Genomic DNA, 23,079 nt, shown 5'->3' with positions numbered 1-23,079 from the left:
CTTTTGCATGGCTCATGCAGCCAAGTCAGGTGACAGTCCAGCTGGAAGAAGCATGTTTCCCTTGAGCCTCGAACTTGGGGCTCATGCAGTCAAGTCCTGGCTGTGGTCAGTGGGGGAGTAGAGATGCTGGCTGAACAGAGCCACCAGGGCGCCAGCTGTTGCTCACCTGTGTCTCATGAGGACCATGACCAGAGCTACTGCACCAGGGGACAGGATTCTACTCTAGTGCCACACCAAAGACATGAGGTAGAGATGATTTCATATCCAAACCTTCTGAGTTTGATAAACAGTCCCATTTTCACTATTTCTAACTATCATTTTGATTGAAATTGAGGCAGATTTCTTCATTTTAAAGGAATGGATTGATGTAAAATTGAGATGGAACCCTGATGACTATGGCGGGATAACGGTTATACGCATCCCTTCAGACTCTCTCTGGACCCCAGACATTGTTCTGTTTGACAAGTAAGTTCCATTCTAAATACTGCTTTGTTTTCAAAAGAAAGCTTATATTACTATTAGGCATTAGCAATTTTTCTCCCTTTCAAAAATTGTTTAGTTATAAAACCAAATGACTTAATCTTACGCTCTTTTGTTTTATAAACCTACAAATAAGTTCCGTGGATCTTTCTACTTTTCTTATTTTTTTTTATCATAAAACTGTTCTGATTTCTAAAATTTGCAAAAGCTTTGGTAGGTGCCAAAAGGTAGAAGGAAGAAGGGAGGAAATTAGAGGCAATCGCTGCTATTAGCTTACACAGGTAGTGAACTTTCACGTGCCCAGCAATAGCTGACCAGTGCCTGGTGTGCTGCATGTCATTTGATTCTCACGGCAGCCCCACATACTAGGCCTGAGTACATCCGTGTTTACAGATAGGAATCGATCCTACGGCTCACGCATGGTCAGGCAGGGCTTCATACCATGACACAGTGACAACCTCATCTGCCCTCTTATGTACTAGATTACCTATTTGGAGACCAGATTTGGGGGAAATGGTTGAGTTCATATATTATCCTCAAATACATACTCACCCTTCTAATTTTGTTTAAATACTGTATTGTCATTTGCCTGTGATAAGGAATGTCTGTCTGTTGCATTATATAGCTCAAGCAGGACTTGAACTTGCTGTGTAGCTCAGGCTGGCCTTGAACTTGCAGCCACCCCCTTGCCTCAGCCTCGCAAGTGCTGGGGATTTAACCCAGGGACACTGTACCAGTGAGATACGTCCTCAGCCCTTTTTAGATTTAAAACAAGGCCTTGCCAAGTTGCCCAGGCTGGCAACTAAGCTGGGTATTGAGGTTTTTTCCCTAGGACCACTCTAGGGAAAATTTGGGAATTTGTGCTTATCCTAAAGCACACTGGCCTATTTACAGAAAAGCACCTAGCATGAGGACAGAGAAGATGCCGTGCAGCAGGGATCTCTGAGACATTTTGCCTCTGTGCTTCTCAGTGTAGGAGGGGAAGTGGGGCTTGTCATGTAACTGACGCAGCCTTCTCCCTTTCACTTTATTCTCGGTGCTTGAAAGCAATTTTATGCTAAACATGGGAGTTTACAGAGCGCTGCCAAAGGCACATGAATTAAAGAAAAAGAACAAGACTGAAGAAACCGTGTGTCAGGGATCAGTTCTGTGCTGGGCCGCTGAGTATGGTGCTCACTGGGCGGGGCGCCTGAGAGGCTGTGCCATCCTGGGGCCATGCCCGTTTCTTGCCAGTGCCCACCTGTGCCAGTGCTCTTTCCCCCTGAGGAGCAAGTGCCAGTACTTGTGCTGCAGGAACCACAGGGTGTGGGGAAGAGGAGCGTGGATTCAGGTTCTGGCTCTGTTATAAATAGCCCAATTTTATTTTTGTGTATTAAGTGAGGTCTTTTCAACCACTAAAATTGCAGCAAGGGACATAGAGATTTGTCAGTCATGAGCAGATGTGCAAGAACAGGTTTAATTCCAGTGGCATCAGATATGGAAGGAAGCTGTCCCTGAGCAGGTCTCTCTATGCACCAGGTGTGTCCATTTCCTGCTTTCCATTTTGGCTTGCTTTACCTGGGATTGCAGAATGAACACCAGCCTAACTCCTGCACTGTTCTTGCTCACCTGTGTCTTGCAGTGCAGACGGACGTTTTGAAGGCGCCAGTACAAAGACCGTGGTCAGGGCCAATGGCACTGTCATCTGGACCCAACCTGCAAACTACAAGAGCTCCTGTACCATAGATGTCACCTTCTTTCCTTTTGATCTCCAGAACTGCTCCATGAAGTTCGGGTCTTGGACCTATGATGGATCACAGGTTGATATCATCCTTGAGGACCAAGATGTGGACAGGACAGACTTTTTTGACAATGGAGAATGGGAAATTGTGAGCGCCACAGGGAGCAAAGGAAACAGAACCGACAGCTGCTGCTGGTACCCCTACATCACATTCTCCTTCGTCATCAAGCGGCTGCCTCTCTTCTACACCTTGTTCCTGATCATTCCCTGCATTGGGCTGTCCTTCCTCACTGTGGTTGTCTTCTACCTCCCTTCGAACGAGGGTGAGAAGATTAGCCTCTGCACTTCTGTGCTCGTTTCACTGACCGTCTTCCTCCTGGTTATCGAAGAGATCATCCCCTCCTCTTCCAAAGTGATCCCTCTGATTGGAGAGTACCTAGTGTTCACCATGATCTTTGTGACGCTCTCCATCATGGTGACCGTCTTCGCCATCAACATTCACCACCGTTCTTCCTCCACACACAATGCCATGGCACCCTGGGTCCGCAGGGTGTTTCTGCACCGGCTTCCCAAGCTGCTGTGCATGCGAAGCCATGTGGACAGGTACTGCACCCCGAGAGAGCAGGCCTCAGTGGGCAGTGGGCCCGGGCCAGCCAGAAGTGCACTGGAGGCTGCACTGGACTCCATCCGCTACATCACCAGGCATGTGAGGAAGGAGCACGCCGTGCGTGAGGTCTGTGCTGGTTTAGGGGTGCAGGTCTCCCTCAGAGCTAGATAAGTGAAGAACCCTAAGGCTAAGTGGAGATCCAGGGCTGGAAATTCCCAAGGGAGCTTTCCTAAAATCTGTTCCCACTGAAACTCCTGAAGCATGCAGCATCCCCACAAGCCTCACCTCCCGTGTCCCCTGGCAGCTCCTGGGGTGGCTCTGAGGAAGTCAGTGCGAGCTTTGCAAGGAATGGTGATTTGGCCGTGATTTACTGTTTTTTGTTTTTTGGTACCGGGGATCGAATTCGGGTCCTTGCGCTTGCGCATCAGGTAGTGTCCCCAGCCCCATGATTTACTGTTTTAATTTATCTTTAGTGACTATTTCTGAACTCCATAGTAACTTGCAGGCACAGTTGCATTATCCTTTATCAAAAGTTATTTTATTTTTTAAAGAATGAGCCTAATATTGGCTTTATTAATATGTACACATAAGATATTTTCTAGAATTCTTTTTGTGGCTCATTTACCAGAGAATGTTAGGAAATGGAAAGGAACCAGGTGTCTGCGTGTGTTATGATTTCCACCTCAGAGGGGTCACAAGGAGCTTAGTAAAATTATTCTTGATTTGCTTAAAAACAAAAATTTGCTTAAAGGTTTATTATAAAAAAGTAAGTTTCACTAGCTCCTTATTTAAGGTTATTTAAAATTAAAGAATTGAACATATCATTGAACTGATAATACTACACTGGTTTTCCTTGAAAATGTGAAATTTCAATCATTTTACCGTGTTTTCTCTGTTTCTCTTATGTAGTATTTCTAAATGCTGGGCTAGGGATTTAGCTTGGTGGTTCTGCCACCTGCCTTGCAAGCGCAAGGTCCCAAGTTCAATCCCCGGTACCAAAAAAAAATATTTCTAAATGCTATCACTATAGTGGTATTTTCATAATTGAATTTACACAGTCTCATTAACATACAAATTCTAATTTCTAAAGCTTTTTTAAATGGAAAAATTTGGGGTCTGCATACCAGATAGGACAAATCTGATAAGATGATAGTTGTTCTCCCAAAAGGGCTATTTGACATATAATAAACTTTGTTTTGTTGCTCTTGTTTGAGATGAGGCCTTGCTATTGTCCAGGCTGACCTCAAACATCTGGGCTCAAGAGAACTTTTTGCTTCAGCCTCCTGTGTAGCTGGAACTACAAATGCCCACTACTGTCCGTTACCGGGCTTACAACTAGTAAACTTTTTTTTTTGGTACCGGGGATCGAACTCTGGACCTTGCGCTTGCGAGCCAGGTGCCGGAACCACTGAGCTAAATCCCCAGCCCCCACATCTAGTAAACTTTTAATGCTTGTGGATTTGTAAGTTTTCCATCTGATGGCGATATAATTAGTCTGGAAGGCCTGCAGCTATCAGTCTTGAGAAATACAGATGTGTTAATGATTTGAACTGAGATGGAATTTAACGCATGCCTCCAAAGCATTATGGGCCAGTGTCAGGACTATGCTGGGACCAGAAGGAGCTTTACTTCCGAGGGAAACACAGAAGCAGATGAGCATGGCATCTACACCCCCACCCCCAGCCTGAGGCTCAGAGTGTGGTAGCCCCAGGTAGAGGATGCAGCCCCGGGGGTCAGGTGGGTCCTGCTGAGCCTGAGCCCTGCTCAGGCAGCCTCCAGGGCCACAGTTCTGTCCTCTCAGATCTAGGTCCCCAGGAAATTCAGAAGTCATGAAGTAGGTGAGGGGAAGAGGAGCCGCTGCCTAATGTGGATTATTCTGAACCAACTTTCAGTTGGGCGTAAAATTAACCTCTGGCTGGTGTCTCTCAAGAAAAACTGAATATAAGTAAAACAGGGCAAGAATAAGTAACAGAAAGAACTGTATATAGTATTTTATTAAAAATCCATCAAACCACTTATATTACAAGCTGATTTGTGAAGGAACACATTTGGTAGTGTCTTTCAAAGCATGAGGAACCTGTGTTTCTTAGTCTGTCAGGGTGGTTCTGTCCCTGAACCCTGAGTACAGAGTCACTTATTGTTTGGAGGCAGCAAATGATTTGGCCTCTTAACGTAGTGTGTTGTAAAAATATGAACACAGTTTATATTTATGTAATTTAATGTTTTTTATTTTTTGTAACAGGTGGTTGAAGATTGGAAATTCATAGCCCAGGTTCTTGATCGGATGTTTCTGTGGATATTTCTTCTGGTTTCAATTGTTGGATCACTTGGGCTTTTTGTTCCTGTTATTTATGAATGGGCCAATATAATAATACCGGTTCACATTGGAAATACAAATAAGTGAAATTTCCCAAGGGTTGTGGAATGAGTTTAGTTAGCAAACACATCTCTTATGGCATCTGTACAAGTATGAAAATGTAAAACTGTTTTAAAATTCAACGCAAGCTGTAGCCAATTAGTTGTTGGTAATACTGGTTTATTTTAGTAGATTGTCCATTAGAACATCTACTTGCATGGCTAAAGTAATAATGAAAAACAGCGACAAAACAGTATCCAAACTGTCTTAGAGAAAATCTAATATTTTTATGCTGGCAAATAATACTTATAAGCACCAGTGAAGTTTCATCTCTGGAGTCTGGGAAAATTTCATTTGTATTTGAAGATAGATTTAAATTTTTTTCAGGATTTTATAAAGGTATGTACTTTTCTTGGTTTTGTTTTTTTGAGATTGGATTCTGCTAAGTTGTCCAGGCTGGGCCCAAACACATGGACTCAAATGATTCTCCTGCCTCAGCCTCCTGAGTAGCTGGAACTGTAGGCATGTGCCACCATGGCCTGCTAAAGTATGCATTCTAAAATTCTTCTATCCTGTATTCACTAATGGGTAATTTTTAGTATATCATACTGCTATATTTAGTAAGTTGACTACTCAGTAAATAAATACTTGATGTGATGCTGATATTCTACAAACATCTTAAATAAATGAACAATGGGGACTGGAAACTCCTTCAAGGCTTACTTTATTTTGTAGATGCTTACAATGAGTGTTGTACCAACTATTTTTATACCTTGCTTTCCACTGTGAAATCATACAACAGATAACTCCTGTGGATGTGCTACAGGATATCCTTCAGCAATAGGCTATTCTAACATTAATTCCAGTCCCCTTGTCCACATTCTCCACCATAAAGAGAGCCATTTATAGAACTGTGGTAGTATCTCTTTATCCTTGGTCTCAGAACAGTCTACTGCAGTTACACAGATCCCATTTTACAAGGATGTCTAAGTGTAGATCACTCTATAAGAAAACCATCTTCCAAGCTTAAAGATTGTATTCCAACTTGGTATAATCAAATTGTTACATACCTGTAATGTTTCAATTTTTTTCATTCCAGCAATTATAGTAATAGAACCTTAGAATTGCAAAGGCCTTTAGATATAATCTAGTTTATGTCTATTACAAGTAAAGTATCAGTACAGTACAATGTATCACAGGTAAACAGTTAAATGTCATCTCTTAAATGACCCTTACCTATGACCAGAAAAAACACTGATAGGAAACTTGCATTTGATTTAGAACTCTTAGCTGTTCAGATAACAAATGGCTTGTTTATTAATGGAAAGTAACCTACCTATGTTCAAGTCACTACTCTTTGGAAGACAGAAGGGTCCCTGTCCAATTTACATTTTATTATAGGCCGGCACTTAAGGCTATTTGGTGAGTAAAAATTTGTGCTATAGTTGGATAAGTGTACCCTGTCACATGCACCTGCCTCGCCACAGGCCCAAAATACCAGACTGAAATCTCTGAAACAGCCAAAATATACCTTTCCTCTTTTAAAGTTAATTAGCTCTCAGGCATTTTGTCAAAGAGAAGGCTAATACAGACAATTAGAGGTAAGAAGTGGGGTTGTTGCTGTGGCTATTCTTGACAATGTTTCAGAAACCTTTGGAATTGGTTTGTGAGAGGAATTGGGAAAATTTTGGATGTCATAAACTGAACTTAAGGGGCAATTCCGAGGACTCAGGAGACTAGAATGCTGATAGAAATTTGGACAGGAAAGGTTGTACACATGAGATGGAAATAAGGACACTATTGGGAATTAGACACCTTCTATTATATTTTGGCAAAGAATATGGATTCCTTTTGTTCACATCCTTAGACTGTGGGAGGCTCTCAAGGGTAATGGACTAGTTTATCTGGCAGAGGAAATTTCAAGGTAGCACAGCATTCAGACTGTAGCCTGGGTGTTGCTGGCTGCTTTTAGGCAGATTTACAGTGAGAGCAAAAAGTGGAGAGAAAATATTTGGAAAACTTAGTTTGGCTGAAGGAGTATGTTTAAAGGTGGTATCAAAGAAGGTACAGTTGCTAAACAGATTAATGCCATTAAAAAGAAGCCAGATACTTTGTACCAGCAGAAGAGGAAAATGCCTTGAGGGCATCTCAGGAATCAGCAAGACCTCACCCACCACAGGCTTAAAAGTGGAAAGGTACAAGTTTGTGTCAAAGACTCTTTAGAGAAAAGAGCCCCAGGATGCCCTACTTATGTAGGGCTAACTAGGGAATTGTCTCCCTGGAATTCATTTCTTGTGTTTAGCAGTGGAGCCACTCAGGCCACTGCAGCCATTATTCAACTGGACCCGTGGACAGCTTATGCTGGGGCCTTGGTGTCATGCATGTGACACTGGTTTTGCAGGCATGGATGCAGAATACAAGGGCTATGGAGTCATGGATGCTCCCACCATGATTTTAAAGGACAACCTGGGAGGCCTGGTGGTATGTGGCAGGGTCAGAGTCCCTGCAGGAGCCCCTGAGAAGTGACACATGAACCTGTGAGATTGAGGCCAACCCTGCAGTGGAGACTGTGTGGGGTGCACCCAGCAAAGCCATTGGGGCTAGGCTGCCCATGTCCTTGGATCCTACATTTTGCCACTGTGCACCCTGGTTACCAGACATGGAGACCATGTTTGCCCTGAAGTGTTTCAGTCTTGCTCTGGTCTGAACCCTCTTTCTGTGCCTCTATTCCTCCTCTTTGGAATAGGAATGTTGACCCTATTCCATTGAATCTTGGAGTATGTAACTTTCTTTTTGATTTTCCTAGGAGCTCACAGCTGAGTTTGCCTTGAGTCTTGAAGGAAACTTTGGACTTGGACTTTTAAGCAATTCTGGAACAGTTAAGGCTTTGGGGACTCTTGAAGGAGGACTAAATGCATTTTGCCTTATGAGATGGACATGAGCCTTTGGGTGCCAATGATGGAATATTATGGTTTGGGTAAGTGTTCCTTGAAAGCTCATGTGTCGAAGGCTTGGCCACCAGCTGGTGGCACTCTTGGGAGGTGGTGGAACCTTCAGGAAGTGGGGCCTGGTACAGAATGTGAGGTCATTGAGAGTGTCCCTGTAAGGAAGTACTGGCACCCAGCACCTTCCTCTTTGTCTCGTGTGCCCCATGACATGAAGAGCTGTGCTCCACCACACGCTTTCCACCTTAATGTGCTACCTTACAACAGGCCAGCAGACCAGAGAGAGAACTGGGGGCCAAATTAACCTTTCATTAACTTTTTATTAGTACAAGTTTGTAGTGCACAGTGATTACATTCATCAAGGGGAGTTGGTACATGTACATAACACATCTTTTTATTTCCCCTTCCCTCTCCCTCCAACTGTAGTCCCTTTCCCATTTGCAAAAGAGCTTCCTAAGTCTATTATCCATCCTTTTTTGCTCTTCAAATTATTATTATTATTTTTTTTTTTGGTACCAGGGATCAAACTCAGGAACTCGCGCTTTCAAGGCAGGAGGCAGAACCACTGAGCTAAATCCCCAGCCCCCTCTCCAAATTCTTTATACTTTGGATTTCTCATATGAGAGAAACCATTAGATATTTAACCTTGTGTGTCTGATTTATTTCACTTAACATTGTGGTCTCAGAATCCTTCCATTTTCCCACAAATGGCTTATCTTTCTTTATGGCAGAGTAGTACTCCATTATGTCTAAATACCACATTTTCTTCATTCATCTGTTGATGGACATATAGGCTGCTTCCAAGATGGAGCTCTTATGAGTTGTTCCGTATATAAACATGGGTAGGAATGAATCATTGTAATATGATGTCTTTAACTCTTTTGGGAATATACCTAGAAGAATAGCTGGGTCAAAGGGAATTTCTCGTTTTACTTTTCTTAGGAATGCACAGTGGTTGTATTAATTTATAATTCTACCAACAGTAGGGTTCCCTTTTTCCTGCAGCCTCTCTAGCATCTGTTATTTGATTTATTAATAGTAGCCATTCTGGAGTAAGTTGGTTTAGCCTGCATTTATCCCACAGCCAATGATGTTGAACATTTTTTCATGTATTCATTGACCATTGTACTTCTGAGAAGTGTCTATTCATTTCACTTGCTTATTTTTTGACTAGGTCTTTTATTTTGGGGATCTGATTTTTTTTGGGGGGGGGGTTATATATTTTAGATACTAGTCCTCTGAGGAATAGCTGGCAAATTTTTCCCCATTCTGTAGTTTGTCTCTTCACTCTGTTGTTTCCTTTGCTGTCAGGAAGCCTTTTAATTTAATATAGTTCCATTTGTTGGTGCCTAATGTTATTTTTTTTGCATTTGGGGTTCTGTTCAAAATGGATACCAGACCTGTGGTTTTGGAGGTGCCATAATCCAGGAGTGGCCTGGCTTCTCCTTACAAACCCCCTTGACACTGAATTTTGGCCCGGTAAGTTTCTCTGTTTACCCTCCTGTATCATTAGACTTTGTCTTTAGCCCACATGTCAGGGAATCCGCTTTTCTCCAGGGCATGGTTTGGAGACTTCATCCCTTGCTTTCTCCTCTAGATGACTAGGATGATCTCTTCAACCTTTGTTTTAAGTTGATTATCTCAGGTATGTATCTGTCACAGTGACAGAAAGCTCACTACATTTGACACAAATTGTTGAGCTATCTTAGCTTGTACACATTTTAATGTTTTATATCATTACTGTTAAAGATTTTTGTATATCATTAAATTTTATAGAACTCTTACAGAAATATGAGTCACAGTGGGCTATAATTGTCAGTTTTTATTTTTGTACAGGAAAACAGTAGTGAGAGGATTTAAATCACCTCTGATCATTTGTCAGGTTATTCAGATTTAGAAATGTAATATGGGAAAAAATTAACGTACCTAAAACAGTGTTTCTCAACTAGGGCCAATTGTGCCCCTGAGGGGACATTTAACAATGGCCAGAGAGATTTTGGTTGTCCCAGAGGGTGGGGGACATGTCATTGGCCTCCCGTGGGTGGGGGCCATGATGCTGCTCACAGTCCTACAGTGCACAGGACATCCTCCGTCCCCACTCCCAGAACATAATTACCCAGCCCCTAATGTTTACAGTGCTAAGGTTGCAAAGCTCATGCTGTGGTCTGAATGTGTCTTCCTGAAAAATCTAATACCCAATGTGATAGAGGTGGGGCCTTCGGGAGACCACTGGGTCACAAGGTCTCATGATTGGGATCAGTACCTTTATAAGAGACCCAGAGACAAAGCCTCTCAGGGGAGGACACAGCCAGAAGGCATCCTCTGTAAGGAAAAGCACCTCACCAGACACCATGGCTTGCTCAGGCCTTATCTTGGACATCCAGGCTCCAAAAACTGGGACAAATTTCTGTTTAGTTACCCAGTTGGTGGCATTTTGTGCTATCACGAGAGCAAGACAGTTCATTAACAATGAGTGAATGTGTGACTTGGTATAACTTCTTATGGCCTAAGGTGATTGAGAATTATGCAGGATAAACAGATGACTTGGAGGTGTGACCCTGAGACTGTGGAAAGGCAGTAAAGAACAAGAAATGCACTGTAAGAAGTGGTATGGCGGCAGCCCTGCTGATATAGACTCAAACTTCAAGGAGATTACAGGCTAAGTAAGTAAAACCACTGGGAAACCTATAAGTTCATATTTCTGAACAGCAAGTTTTTCTCTCCAGTTAGGATTCAACCACTAATAAAAGGAACATCTGACATGTTGTACAGCATACTACTTACCAGTTACATTTTGATATTTTTCTTGTTGAAAAGATTAAATGTTCATTTCTTTATAGTAAGTATTCTAGGTATTTTTCTTGCATGACTGTTTTTGCCAAAAATTAAGGTAACTGGAAAATAAGTAAACCTTGAAATGGCAAAACAAAACTGGTAACATGGTAACCAAGTGTGTCACTATTAAGAAACACCCACTTCCTCCCTCCCTCCCTCCCTCCGGACAGCCTCAGGCAAACCCCACTCTGAGCTCACAAATCACCCCTGACCATCAAGGGTTGCAGAAACAACCCCGCTGTACCCAGGATGCACACCAGGATGAAGACCCACAGAAAGATGCGATCAATTACCATGGCGACATACTTCCAGTCATCCTGAATCTGAAAAACAAAAAAAAAATCATGAGAGAAAACAAAGCATGATGGGAAAGGCAAAGTTGAATACATTTTAAATATTAAGTGCTTAATGTGATGCAGTAGCAGAAAAAGCCCTCTTACCTATAATATGCAAAATGTCTTTTTCAATTGATGTGGCCTGAAATCTATTCTCAAGTTTTGCTTTATGTAGTTCAGAAATAAGTATAAAATATTTGTCATGTTCTGTTTCAAATCAGAAATTTCTTTATATACCATCTATTTTTTTTTGTAGGGGGATTGAGACAGGGTCTCGCTATGTAGTTCAGGGTGGCCTCAAACTGTAGCAATCCTCCTGCCTCAGCCTCCTGAGTGCTGAGATTACAAGCATGGGCCACTATGGCCAGCTGGACAACCTATTTTTCCTAAGCTGAGTTACAATTTTGTAAAGTTGGTAAAGCCAATTACATACGTCTCTGTGGAAGGATCTAGGACCTTTGATGAAATGGCTCATATAATCCACCGTCATCTGCCACTGTTTCACAGTCTCGTTTTTTACCCTGGTTTGGGTAATTTCCTTTTCACACCTGTTGCAGAGTGAAGGACACCTGCCAGCAGCCCACTGTTCCTCTCCTCCCCACCACTCCTCCAAAACGCCCAAGTGTCATCTTCAACGCAAGACCGGAGCACTGCAGAAGACCACGTTATTAAGCAGGTCAAACACCAGCAATAACTGCTGCAATGAGGTGAAAGGAGAGAGAAAGAGCAAGACTTAATTGTACATAACACAGCTTTGATTTAGGCTTGAAACAGGAAGGAGAATTATGTGGTAATTAAACTCCCAGACAATTGAGAAAGCAAAGAAACCATAATTGAATTGAGAGAGCGAACTCATGAATCAACTGATTTTGAAGCAATAATCACATAATAAAGAGGCAGCCTGTAATTCTGGGAGATGTGGGTTTTATTTCACCATTATGAACCCATGTACCTGTGTCCTCTCGGTGACATCAGAAGACATGGGGAAAGTAGGAATTGTCATACCCTATTTGCCTCATTCCTTTGTTCTCCTGAGACCCCAAATCTACGTACTATAGACTGATTCCTGCCCATGCCCTGCAGACTTAAACCTCTAGAAGGCTCAGGAAGTGGGGGCTGGAAAGCAGAGACTTGGAGACAAACTGATTATAATCTCAGCTCTGTTCCTTCCTAGATGAAATGTAAACTCCTTTCCTCCCTTAGTCTCAAATTCTTCACCTGTAAAATGGGAATGAGAATAGTGGCTGCCTCAGGGTGGTTTTCAGCACAGAGTCCTTACCAAATAGAACCTATTGATTTAAAAAAATGACCTGTATCACTGTGTAAACTGCCTCCGATAGCAGCTCACAAGGCTTAGCCCAGTGAAGAAAGCTGGGGGAGCTGGCACGATTACCCACACCTGAGGCAGGACAAGTTTGAAGCCAGTAAGATCCTGTCAAAAAAAGTAAGAAGGGCTGGGGATGTAGCTCAGTGGTAGAGCGCTCCTGGGATCAGTCTGAAGCACTGCACGCGCACAGGCACCCAGGCACAAGGGCCCAAGACTAACTCCTCTGCCTGTAAGGCACAGTGCCAGTGGCCAGTCTCTGCAAACTGGGGAACCAATGCTGTCACAGAAGGTGCTGGGCACAGAGGTGAACAGGCCCAAGCTTCTGGCCTCTGAGCCCAGTGAGACCCTAGAGACCACCCAGAAGCAAGAGGGGACAGTGACTTCATGGCTCAGGAGCTGGGAAGGTGGTGGGGGCCGCAGCCCCTGAGAGGTCCCTGTGGAGAGGACACGGGGAGAGCCGTGCCTGGTGCTCTCTTTCCTGCCACTCCAGCCAGAGACACAGGGTCTGGCTGCTGGGAACAGCAGGAGACAGAGCCCAAGGCTTCAAGAATGAGCTTCAGTCTGGGCAGGAGGGACTGGGGGGAAGGCCTGATGTCCCTTCAGAGACAAGGCCATCTGCAGGGGAGGCAACACCTTGGTGACCAAGCCCAGCATGTGGCCCGGGTGACCTCAGCCTCATGCAGCCTGAGTTTTGTCTCCTATTCCAAACACAAGCACATCTGGCTGACAAAAATTCACAGAGAACATTGACCAAGGACTTAAAACACACTGTACCCAGAACTTGGAGAATCTGGAAACGAGAGGAACAAGCATTTTTAGCGATGAGCCACATGTGAAAGGTGTGAGAAACAGGTATGAACCAGTGTAGAAAACAAAAGCTGCAATGAAGAGCTTGGGAGAGGAGAGGAGCAGCAGGGCTTGGCAGCTGCCCGCCAGGAGACATGGGAGGAGGAGTGGGACAGGACAAGGGGAGAGGGCTGCAGACCAGGAGCTCAGGAAGTGAGGAGGAGGGGGTGGGAAGCCATCTGCACAGAAATAACCTGGGATGGATAAAGATGAGCCCTCAGCAGGAAATGGCTCACGAGAACACAGCCCACTTGGCAGATGCTCAGCTGCCAAATACCTGTGCTTGATGTCACTGGATTTCTCTACAAATAGAAAATCCTAATAGCTTCCAGACAGTAGTACAAAGACACAACACTCAGATTAACTTAAAACCTTTCCAGAAGTGACAATGACCATGGAAGACTTTTTTAAGTACTTGCAGAAAAGAAGTCCAACACATTTGTACCCAGCTAAATGCACCCTTAAGTGAAGGGACAAAGCAGGGTGTGGCGGTATACACCTGTAATCTCCGAACTCTGGCAGGAGGATCACAAGTTTGAGGCCAACTTGGTGACTTATTGAGACCCTGTCTCAAAGGAAGAAGCAAAAAAGGGCTAGGGATGTAGCTCAATGTTCAGTCCCTAGTACAGCACACCTACACATGCGTGCACACAAAGTGAAGGCACATAAACTAAGCCTCCCGGGCCTCAGAAGGTTTACCTATAAATGCTCTTGAGAAGGCACACCACTAAGAGAAGAAATAAATCTGAGCTCCTAGAAAATATATATGACGGGTCAGCAAGTTCAGTAAGGATCACTGGACACTTAAATGAATTGCATACAGGATCTGAATACCCTCAATGAATGTGGTCATTTTATGCCATAAACATGAACTAGGATTAACAATATCAAGAATGAAAAGGGGGAGAGGGAAAGGGAAGGGGATTTAAAAAAAGCTGTATGTACATGCTCCAACTCCCCAAAATGACTGTAAAATGCATGTGCTGCCGACATGTACTAATACATTTTTTAAAAGGAATTGCAAGAACAAAAAAGTACATTCACAAAAATCCAAAACTAACGTCCCAGACACACCTATGTGGCTGAAAGCCCTGAGGACAACTGCAGCAGGAAGAGTGGGTAGCGGAATATGGGGCTGAAATGTCAGAGACATCAAGATGGGGATGGAAGCCTGGGTGGAGTTTGTGTCAGCAAGGAGCTGCCAGAGGATAAGAGCATGACACAGAGCTTGCATGAGTTCTGTGCAGAGCAAATTCAAGCTTTCAATACATGGCAAGAACTAAGGCCAAAAAAGAAAACATGTAAGTGAAAAGGATGGGGATATGATGGCAGCAACATGACCCTTGTGTAACAGTAATTGCAAGACACGTAACTAGTAAGTCACTGCTCAAAGGTCAGGCTCTGACTGGAGTGAATACATCACTCAAAGAGAAGACAAACGGCCTCAGAATACAGTAAGTAGCTTAAAAGACTATGACTGAGCCAGGTGTTCTGGTGCCTGCCTGTAATTTCAGCGTTCTGGGAGCCTGAGGCAGGAGGACTGCAACTTCACAAGTTTGAGCCCAGCCTGGGCAACTTAGTGACTCAGTGAGACCCTTTCTTAAAAAATTTTAAAAAGGGAGCTGGGAATGCAGCTCAGTGTGAAGGTCCTGAGTTCAAACCGGAGACACCCCCCCTCCCCTAAAAAAAGGGTCACAGAAGATCTGTACGCACCACCAAGACAGCCACAAGTGATTAGCTGTCAAAACTTCAACAAAACCACTTCAAGGGACATGGGGAGCTCTAGTTTTCTAATGTGGTAACCCAATTCTAGCCATAACTCTGAACTAATGTGTTAGCACTAATTAGCCCCTGACAGCTGAGACTGAAAGCAAGCCTGGGCAGATGACCAACAGGGACAACTTTCAGAAGGGGATACAGGCCAGGGCAGGCACTGTGACAGTCTCCTGCCTCACAGCCCAGTGTGTCCAGCATGAGAAGGGAAAATCCTCACAACAGTGAAAGACAAGGGTTTATTTGAGCAACACAAACAAAACCCCTTTGAAGCAGACAGCTCCCAGAGCAGGGCCAGGCTGATGATATTTACAGGGAAACAGGAGGGCAGCACAGAAAACTTCCTAGCCTGCAACCCTGCCAATCAACCACTGGCTACATGGACTCTAACCAATTGTAGTCATTGGTTATAGCTTAACTAGTTAGCTATTTACAATTTAATTAGCTAATTGGCTACAGGGCCTTCTGAAACCTAAGAACACCCAGCTCCCATGATAAAACTTAGTCTCTTGGGCCCAGTGCAGGTGCCCAGTCCCAATCTGTGCCCTCCCACACATTTTATTTAACAGGAGAGATGACCACTCCCAGGCCTGCAGGGTTGCCAAGCAGCCACGGTTCTGATGGAATTCACAAATCAGCAATGCGCAGTTCCATGACAGGCTCGGAGAGCCAGTGGCCCAGAGCCCATAGTGCATGGCCCTGAGCTCTCAGCACCAGTGCCCCTCGGCCCTTAGTGTTTACCACGCAGACCACGAACTGAAACCATGAGCCAAATAAATCCCTCCTTTAAGTTGTGGGTGTCAGGTATTGTGTCCAGCGACAGGGAAGTGACTAAGTTGCCCAGACAGGACTGAACTTTCCATCCTCCTGCCTCAGGCTCCCAAAGTGCTGGAATTATAGGCACGTGTCACCATGCCTGGCTCTGCCTCCACTTTGGGAGCCTTTATGGGAGCTGGCTGTGTTGATTACAGATTCTTGGGTTTTGAGGATAGCAGGGATGTCAACCACAGGCCCCAGTCCCTCTGACCTCTGCCCTGTCAAGTGCAATTTCCCCGCTGATCCTCGGAGAGGCTAGAGTGAGTCAGGCATAGGTATCGTGGCTGTCATCTGGTTGGAAGGCAGTCACCGAAGTAACCCGAGAGTATGGGAAAGACTGGGATGAGCTGTCCCAGGTAATCCTGAGGCGGCTTAGGGAGGAGGGAGGGCATGGCAGCTTCCCATGCCCACAGCTCCTGCTGGCTCTCGGCAAGGGAAGGGTGGGGACCTGCTTTCCCCTTCTATCTCAGCAGCAACCTCAGGAGGCGCTGGGAACACAGCCTGGGCTTCAGTCTAGGTGCCTGGAAGCTAGGCAGACCCAGCGGGTGGGAGCCAGCCCATAAGCAGAGTGACATCTCTGGAAATTAAACAGCAGCTTTAGCAGAGGCAAGGATGCTCCGCCAGCCCAACTCTCCTGAGCCCTGAACAGGCACCTCTGTGCTAACATACTCTGCCTCCTCTTGCCCTGGCAAGCTGGTGGCCCCTGGCAGACCTCTGCCTTCACTTGGCAAAGCAGAGGATGCAGACCGTGTTCCTATGCAGTGACAGATGATCAAGCTGAGCCAGGGCCACCCTGGACAGGGACTACATGCCACTGCTGTGCCCCAGATCCCACTGCCCCACCATGGGAAGTCACCTCCTGGCATTTCAATTTGTGACTTCCCTTCTAATAATAGGATTTTTACTTGGCTATGTCTTCCCTTCTGAAACTCTTAACACCCTGCATGGTGTCTAAGAAATAATTTTTGGAATAAATATAAATCCTAATGATCTGAAAAGGCTAGATTATGAGCAACTAGATCTCAACCTTTAGTGAAATCATTGCTACTTAAACAAGTGGGTGAGAAAAGGGTGGAAGATTCTACAAAAGCTGTCAGTGTTGGACAAGTAAGAGCCCACTGATCACCGATTTCCTGCCCCACCTCGGTGTCCACCAAGCATAAAAGCCTCAAGGCCAATCAAAACGTCTGCCTCTGTGCCAAACCCCCAGGAGCAGCTGGGGCTTTGCAGATTTCGGAATTGCTCAGAGGGCAGGTATGGGGTGAGGGCAGCCGTGGCCATCTCCTCCTGTCCCATCTGCCCTGGGTGCTGGCCAAAGCGGACCTGGCACTGCTGACCAGCACTAATCACCCACTGTGGAGCGGGCACTAGAGTCACTCAGGAATTAGCCCTCTGTTAATAAACAACTTAAGGCAGAGCCAGTTAATTGTAAAGCAAAGACTCAGAATGACCAAGTATGACTTGGTAACCTTGGGAGTACAGAGAGGGTCACGGAGCAGCCAGATGCATGGCATCATTTTGTGTAAAACTTTTCCATCTTCATACCTGATGTTAGCTCTGGCATACAATTTTGACAGAAAATACAACTGAGTTCAGTCAATTTTTAAAAATAGGCAAAAGATTAGGAAAAGCTATTTTACAAAAAACAGTATCTACATGGTCAACAAACACAGAAGAGAGCCCTCGCCAGGCATGGTAGTGCATGCCCGTAATCACAGCATTCTGGAGGCTGAGGGAGGAGGATTGGCATGAGTTTGAGGTCAGCCTGGGCTACATAGCTAGACCCCATCCCCCCCCCAAAAAAAACCCCAAAACAAAAAGGAACAGTGACAAGGACAGACCTCAAACATACTGTGTTGAATGAAAGGGGTCAGGACAGTCTCTACCACGTGATACCACGTACATGAAGTTCAAGAGGAGGTAAAGTCAGTTAACAAAACAAGCCAGAGTGTGGTTACTGAGGGGAAAGAGGTGACTGGGAAGCAGCATGCGAACTTTTGGGGGCATGGGAAGCAGTGTACGTCTTTGCCTGGGTCACGTCTACATAGGACACACATGACATGAAAATCCAGTCAGCTGGCCACCCAGGGGGCAGGTGCTTTCTCCTTGTAAACACACCGAAAACAGAAATAAAAGCCCAGGCTCAGCTGGCTGACACTCACCAGACAGAGCTTGCTCCTGCCCTTTGCAGCTCTTCCCTGACCTGCGCTTTCAGCATCAGGTGTCCCAGGGCCCAGACTGTGGCAGCCACGGGCACAATGTACTCCCAAGCTTGGTCACCCCATTTTACAGATGAGACACAGGCTGGGACCGGTGAGGTCCCTAACACATCCCAGGACACAGGACTACCTGAACACAGCCACTGACTCCAGAGCCTGATTTCCTAACCTGTACCCTATGCCTTACACCCTACACCCCACACAGGAACCCACAGATGTTTGCTGAATGGCTGAGTGATTGATAAGACAGTGATCACACCCTTACCTCTTTGGCTTCATTCTGTGCTTTCATGTTTTCGGCAATGTACTTGACACTCTGGATGGCCTCTTTGATTTCTGGTGACAGAGCCGAGAGGGACAGCACTGCATCGACAGACTCAGAACTGGAGCTCCTTGTGAGGTTGGCACTGAAGTTGGAGATCTTCACCCTGCGGTGGTGGCAGTAGTCACACGTGCCCTCCTGGCAGGGGTAGCCTTCTTTGCAGCCCTTTGACTCCACATGGCTGAAGCAGTTCAGGTTCGAGAGCTCGGCACCATTGAGGGTCCTTGGGTTCACAGTGTGGTCCTCACCGCCAGACGGCCTGGTCATGAACATGACCCTGGGCAGCAGGTCCAGGAACACGGTCTTCACCCACGCAGGCATGGTGTGCGTGGTTGGCGTCCGGTAGTGCACGTTGAGCACGAAGACCGTAATGACGATGGACAGGGTGACAAAGATCATGGTGAAGAGCAGGTACTCGCCGATGAGCGGGATGACCAGCGAGGTGGACGGGATGGTCTCGGTGATGACCAGCAGGAAGACGGTCAGGGACAGCAGCACGGAGATGCAGAGCGTCACCTTCTCCCCGCAGTCGGACGGCAGGTAGAAGACGAGCACGGTGAGGAAGGAGATGAGCAGACATGGGATGATGAGGTTGATGGTGTAGAAGAGCGGCAGGCGCCGGATGTAGAGGGAGTAGGTGATGTCCGTGTAGATCTCCTCGCAGCAGTTGTACTTGATGTCGTGCTTGTAGCCCGGGGCCTTGATGATGGCCCACTCGCCGCTCTCCCAGTAGTCCTTGAGGTTCATGGAGGAGCCGATCAGGACCAGGTCGATTTTAGCCTTGTCATAGGACCAGGACCCGAACTTCATGGTGCAGTTTTGGTAATCAAACGGGAAGTAGGTCACGTCAATCTTGCACGAGCTCTTGAAGATGGCCGGAGGAATCCACGTCACCTCCCCTGTGTACTTGAGGAGTGCTTTGGTCTTGTCGTCCACCTGGAAATCCCCAACAGCACTGCAAGACAAAGAGGGGCTCGGTGACATGTACGTCATCATTCTCCTTCGGCCACCCAACCCAGCCCAGCCCCTCACACTGCCTGCAGGGAAGCGACAGTAATGATTAGCAACACTGGAATAAGAGAGCTAAGTGTGTAACAGGCCACCCAGTCCCCTGCTTCGTTTCCTGATCCCCAGACGACCCCCAGCACATTCGGCCACATGTGTCCACCCTGGGCGTGTCACCAGTTGTTCCCCAACACAGAATAGCGGCTTTGGTGCTTGGACTCATCGGCACACAGGAGATGCTTTCTTTATCAGGAAGTGCGCACAGGACGCGTTCACTGCGCCACTGCGCACGGTCTCTCTCAGCAGCTGGCACAGCCCTCTGGTAGCAGGCCAGTGGCCCTGGCAGTGCCCTCCCTGCCTGGTGGAGGCACCTGATTTCTCCTTGATGGGCTCTACTGGACTCCACAGCCCCTGGCACTTGAAGGCTTTCCTGTCCCTCACATTCCTTTGCCCGGGACAGGAACAGCTGAGACACAGGCACAGAACCTGAACCCACAGCATGTCTTTAGGCGGCTGGTGTGAAGCGGACCGGGGAAAGTGGCTTTACCCTACCCCACCCCCACACATCCTTCTGTTGGTCCCCTCCCTGCTCCTGGGTAGGCAGACAGTCCTCACCCCTGACGTCTCAGGGCCTCAGCCACCCCTACCCCTGCTCCAGCCAGCTGCCTGCCCTGCCAGGCTGCTGGTTCCCAACTCTTTCCCTCCTGCAGCCTTGACTCCAGTGGGAGGAGTGGTGAGGGGTGGTGGGGCAGGGGTGGGGGACCATGCAGGCTCCAGTTAGACCCAGCCTTCATCAGCCACAGAACAACCCATGGGTCTGGGCCAAGAGAAGCCTCCTGAGCCACAGGGCATCATGGAGTGATGGGCTTTGGGCCTGGGGTCTGGTCCAGGGATGGCAAACCATGGCCATGGGGGTCCCCGTTTCCCCAAATGCATTTGCACTGGATCATAGCCACTCCCAAGCATCATCTGGAGCTGCAAGGGCACAGCTGAAGAGCCATGACAGAGGCTGATGACTGAGTCTGAAATGCTTGACTCCCGGCCTTTGCAGGCACCTTGCTGTCCTGGCGCTAGTCCAACACTTGCATTGCACTGCAGAAGAGACGGGAGCTGAAGAGCAGGAATCCTTTGCTCAAGGTCCACCGAGTTTGTGGCCAGGCCCTTGGCCGTTCAGAACCTGAGTCCCCAAGCGAGGAGTCACCGAAACGTGTGTGTGCTGAGGATAAACCCTGGGTTAGGTCTGCTGCACTGCAGCGCATCTCACTGGTAGGTGTGGGTCACCGCCCACAAGAGCCCCTGGCTGAGGCCTCCCGGAGCAGAAGGCCCAGGGCAATATCAACAGTCACATCTGTATCACCCAGAGACTGGGAACACTAGGACCCAGGTGGGGATAGGGGCAGGCACACAGCTACACAGAGGGCCCTTGATAAGTATCTGTGAAGCATCTCTCAGTGAATGAATGGGGAGGGAGGGAATGAGGGAGGGAGGGAAAGAAGGGAAGGAGAGAAGGAGAGAAGGAGGGAGGGAGGGAGGGAAGGAGGGAGGGAAGGAAGATCTCCCACAGTGAGCCTGGGAGATGGCCAGCAGCAGAGAAGAGCAGGAGGGCTCTGGGCCAACTTCCTGCCAGGCTATGTGAGATGGTTAATAAAGGACAAGGCAGGCACATGTATGTGATCAGCTGAGGCACCACCTCAACACAGAAAGATTAAGGACATACGTGGGTGAGGGTAGGGGAAAGGTTAAGATGGGGTGGTTTAAAACCTCTCCAAATTCCCTCTGAAAAATAGGACAATGAGGATGGCCAAACTCGCTGACCACATCATCAATGAAGTTAGGGCTCAGAGTGGAGCCAAGTCTCAAGAGATAGGGAGGGCCAGGCTGCCATGGGCCACAGGACCCACATAGGGTCGGCTGCTTGGTGAAGGCAGCTGAGGGGAGAAAATGGGGGTTCCTAGGTTACGGGCACCAGGCCCAGAAATCTCCAAGTGACCACCCTCAGAGAAGGGGACCCTGCTCTGCACTGAGCCCTCCACCAGGGCATAGGGGAATAGAGGCCCACAGGTGCCAACTTGTGGGTGACGATGATGAAACACTAAGGAACCCATGTGAGGTCTGTGGTGGTCTCAGCAGTAGGGCCCCCCAGATCCTCCCAGAAGGACAAGGGCTCACACAGACCAAAGCTGCTTGTGGTAGGAGCCAAACTGGACAGGGAGGAAATGGGACGAGGGGACAGAACAGGGACATTGTCAGTGTCCAGAGGGGGCACTCGGGGCCAGAGGTGGCCACAGGGAGAATCAGTAGCAGTGGAGGAGCAGGTAGAACAAGAGCCCCACCAACCCCCAGCCATCCTAAAGCACAACAAAGCTCTCTATTTTCAAATGAGCAATGGAACTCTGTGCAGACATCTCCAGATAAAGTCTACAAATGAGAACCGTGTAACCCCGGGTAAGGGCACCTCCACAATGGCCACAGAGGAGAAGGAATGGACATATTGCATGGTTTCTCTTATACGACAAACTCAAATATAAAGAAAGCAAAGTAAAAGATATTAAGAAGCAGGGAGACAGATCTTTCTCAAGCGGAAAGGGGAATCAAGAGGTGGAGGTGGAGGCAGAAGGGAGGGAAGGGGATGAAAAATGAATTCAGCTGTGTTACATCCGTGCCCCAACTCCACACAAGGAATGCAACATTCTGAGCTTTTGTAAACATGGACTAGTAAAAGAAGAAAGAAAGGAAAAGAAGCTGACAACAGTCTCATGTGACCAATCCAGCTAAAGGGAACCAAGAAGTCCAGAAACAGAAAGAGCAGCACACATCAGAAATAGAAAAGACAAGAAATAACTTGGCTAAATGACAAGAGGATGCATAAAGCTATAATTAAAAATATTTTCTAGAATAATTACTTACAATGTGCATGGTCACAGTAAACAACTAGACCTGTTTGGGGGAACCCAGGGCCTCATGCATGCTAGGCAATCATTGCCACTGAGCTGTGTCCCCAGCCCACTTTGTATTTTCAATTTTTATTTCAAAACAGGTCTCACTATGTAGCCCATGCTGGCCTCAAGCTTACAACTTTTCTTTTTTTCTTGGTACCGGGGATCAAACTCAGAACCTGGTACTTGCAAGGCAGGCGGCAGAACCACTGAGCTAACCCCCCGGCCCTGCTGGCTTACACTCCTACCACCTCAGCCTCCAGAATAGTTGGTTGAATCTTTTTTCTTTTGGTACTGGGGATGGAACTCGGGTCCTCGACCTTGTGCAGCAGGAGGCGAAACCACTGAGCTAAATCCTCAGCCCCCTCCTGAATAGTTGGGATCACAGATGTGTGCCACTTGCCCAGCTAAGAGCTAGACTTTAAAGACAAAGGAAGACTTCCGGTAAGATGGGGGGCAGGCAGCAATGGATCAGCCTCTCCGGGATTTGGAATTCAGACACTGAAAAATAATAACTTGGGGAATAAAAAGGAGGAGGGAGGTGGAGTCCTGGGACC

The 23,079-nt window shown here is 46.8% G+C and overlaps 2 protein-coding genes across 3 annotated transcripts in view; one reads left to right on the top strand and one right to left on the bottom strand.

Moving 5' to 3' along the window:
* Window positions 1–5,870, top strand: part of Chrna5 (cholinergic receptor nicotinic alpha 5 subunit) — a 31,476-nt gene extending 25,606 nt beyond the window's left edge. For both annotated transcript variants that reach the window (XM_013068247.3, XM_021250075.2), the window contains exons 4-6: window positions 356–465; window positions 2,102–2,933; window positions 5,050–5,870. In XM_013068247.3, the coding sequence (XP_012923701.1) occupies window positions 356–465; window positions 2,102–2,933; window positions 5,050–5,211 (1,104 nt within the window). In that variant the 3' untranslated portion in view covers window positions 5,212–5,870. The remainder of the gene's footprint in view (window positions 1–355; window positions 466–2,101; window positions 2,934–5,049) is intronic.
* A 2,538-nt stretch (window positions 5,871–8,408) lies between these two features.
* Chrna3 (cholinergic receptor nicotinic alpha 3 subunit) overlaps window positions 8,409–23,079 on the bottom strand; it is a 35,732-nt gene continuing 21,061 nt past the window's right edge. The window contains exons 5-6 of the mRNA XM_004872091.4: window positions 18,525–19,536; window positions 8,409–11,266 (exon numbers count right to left, since the gene is read on the bottom strand). Of these exons, the coding sequence (XP_004872148.2) occupies window positions 11,138–11,266; window positions 18,525–19,536 (1,141 nt within the window). The 3' untranslated portion in view covers window positions 8,409–11,137. The remainder of the gene's footprint in view (window positions 11,267–18,524; window positions 19,537–23,079) is intronic.

Source organism: Heterocephalus glaber, unplaced genomic scaffold, assembly GCF_053883595.1.
Source record: "Heterocephalus glaber isolate CG9 unplaced genomic scaffold, H.glaber_assembly_v1.0 deba00001140, whole genome shotgun sequence".
In the NCBI taxonomy this organism is placed as follows: domain Eukaryota; kingdom Metazoa; phylum Chordata; class Mammalia; order Rodentia; family Bathyergidae; genus Heterocephalus; species Heterocephalus glaber.
The sequence above is the reverse complement of the archived record's forward strand: the minus strand, read 5'-3'. Positions and strand labels throughout refer to the sequence as shown.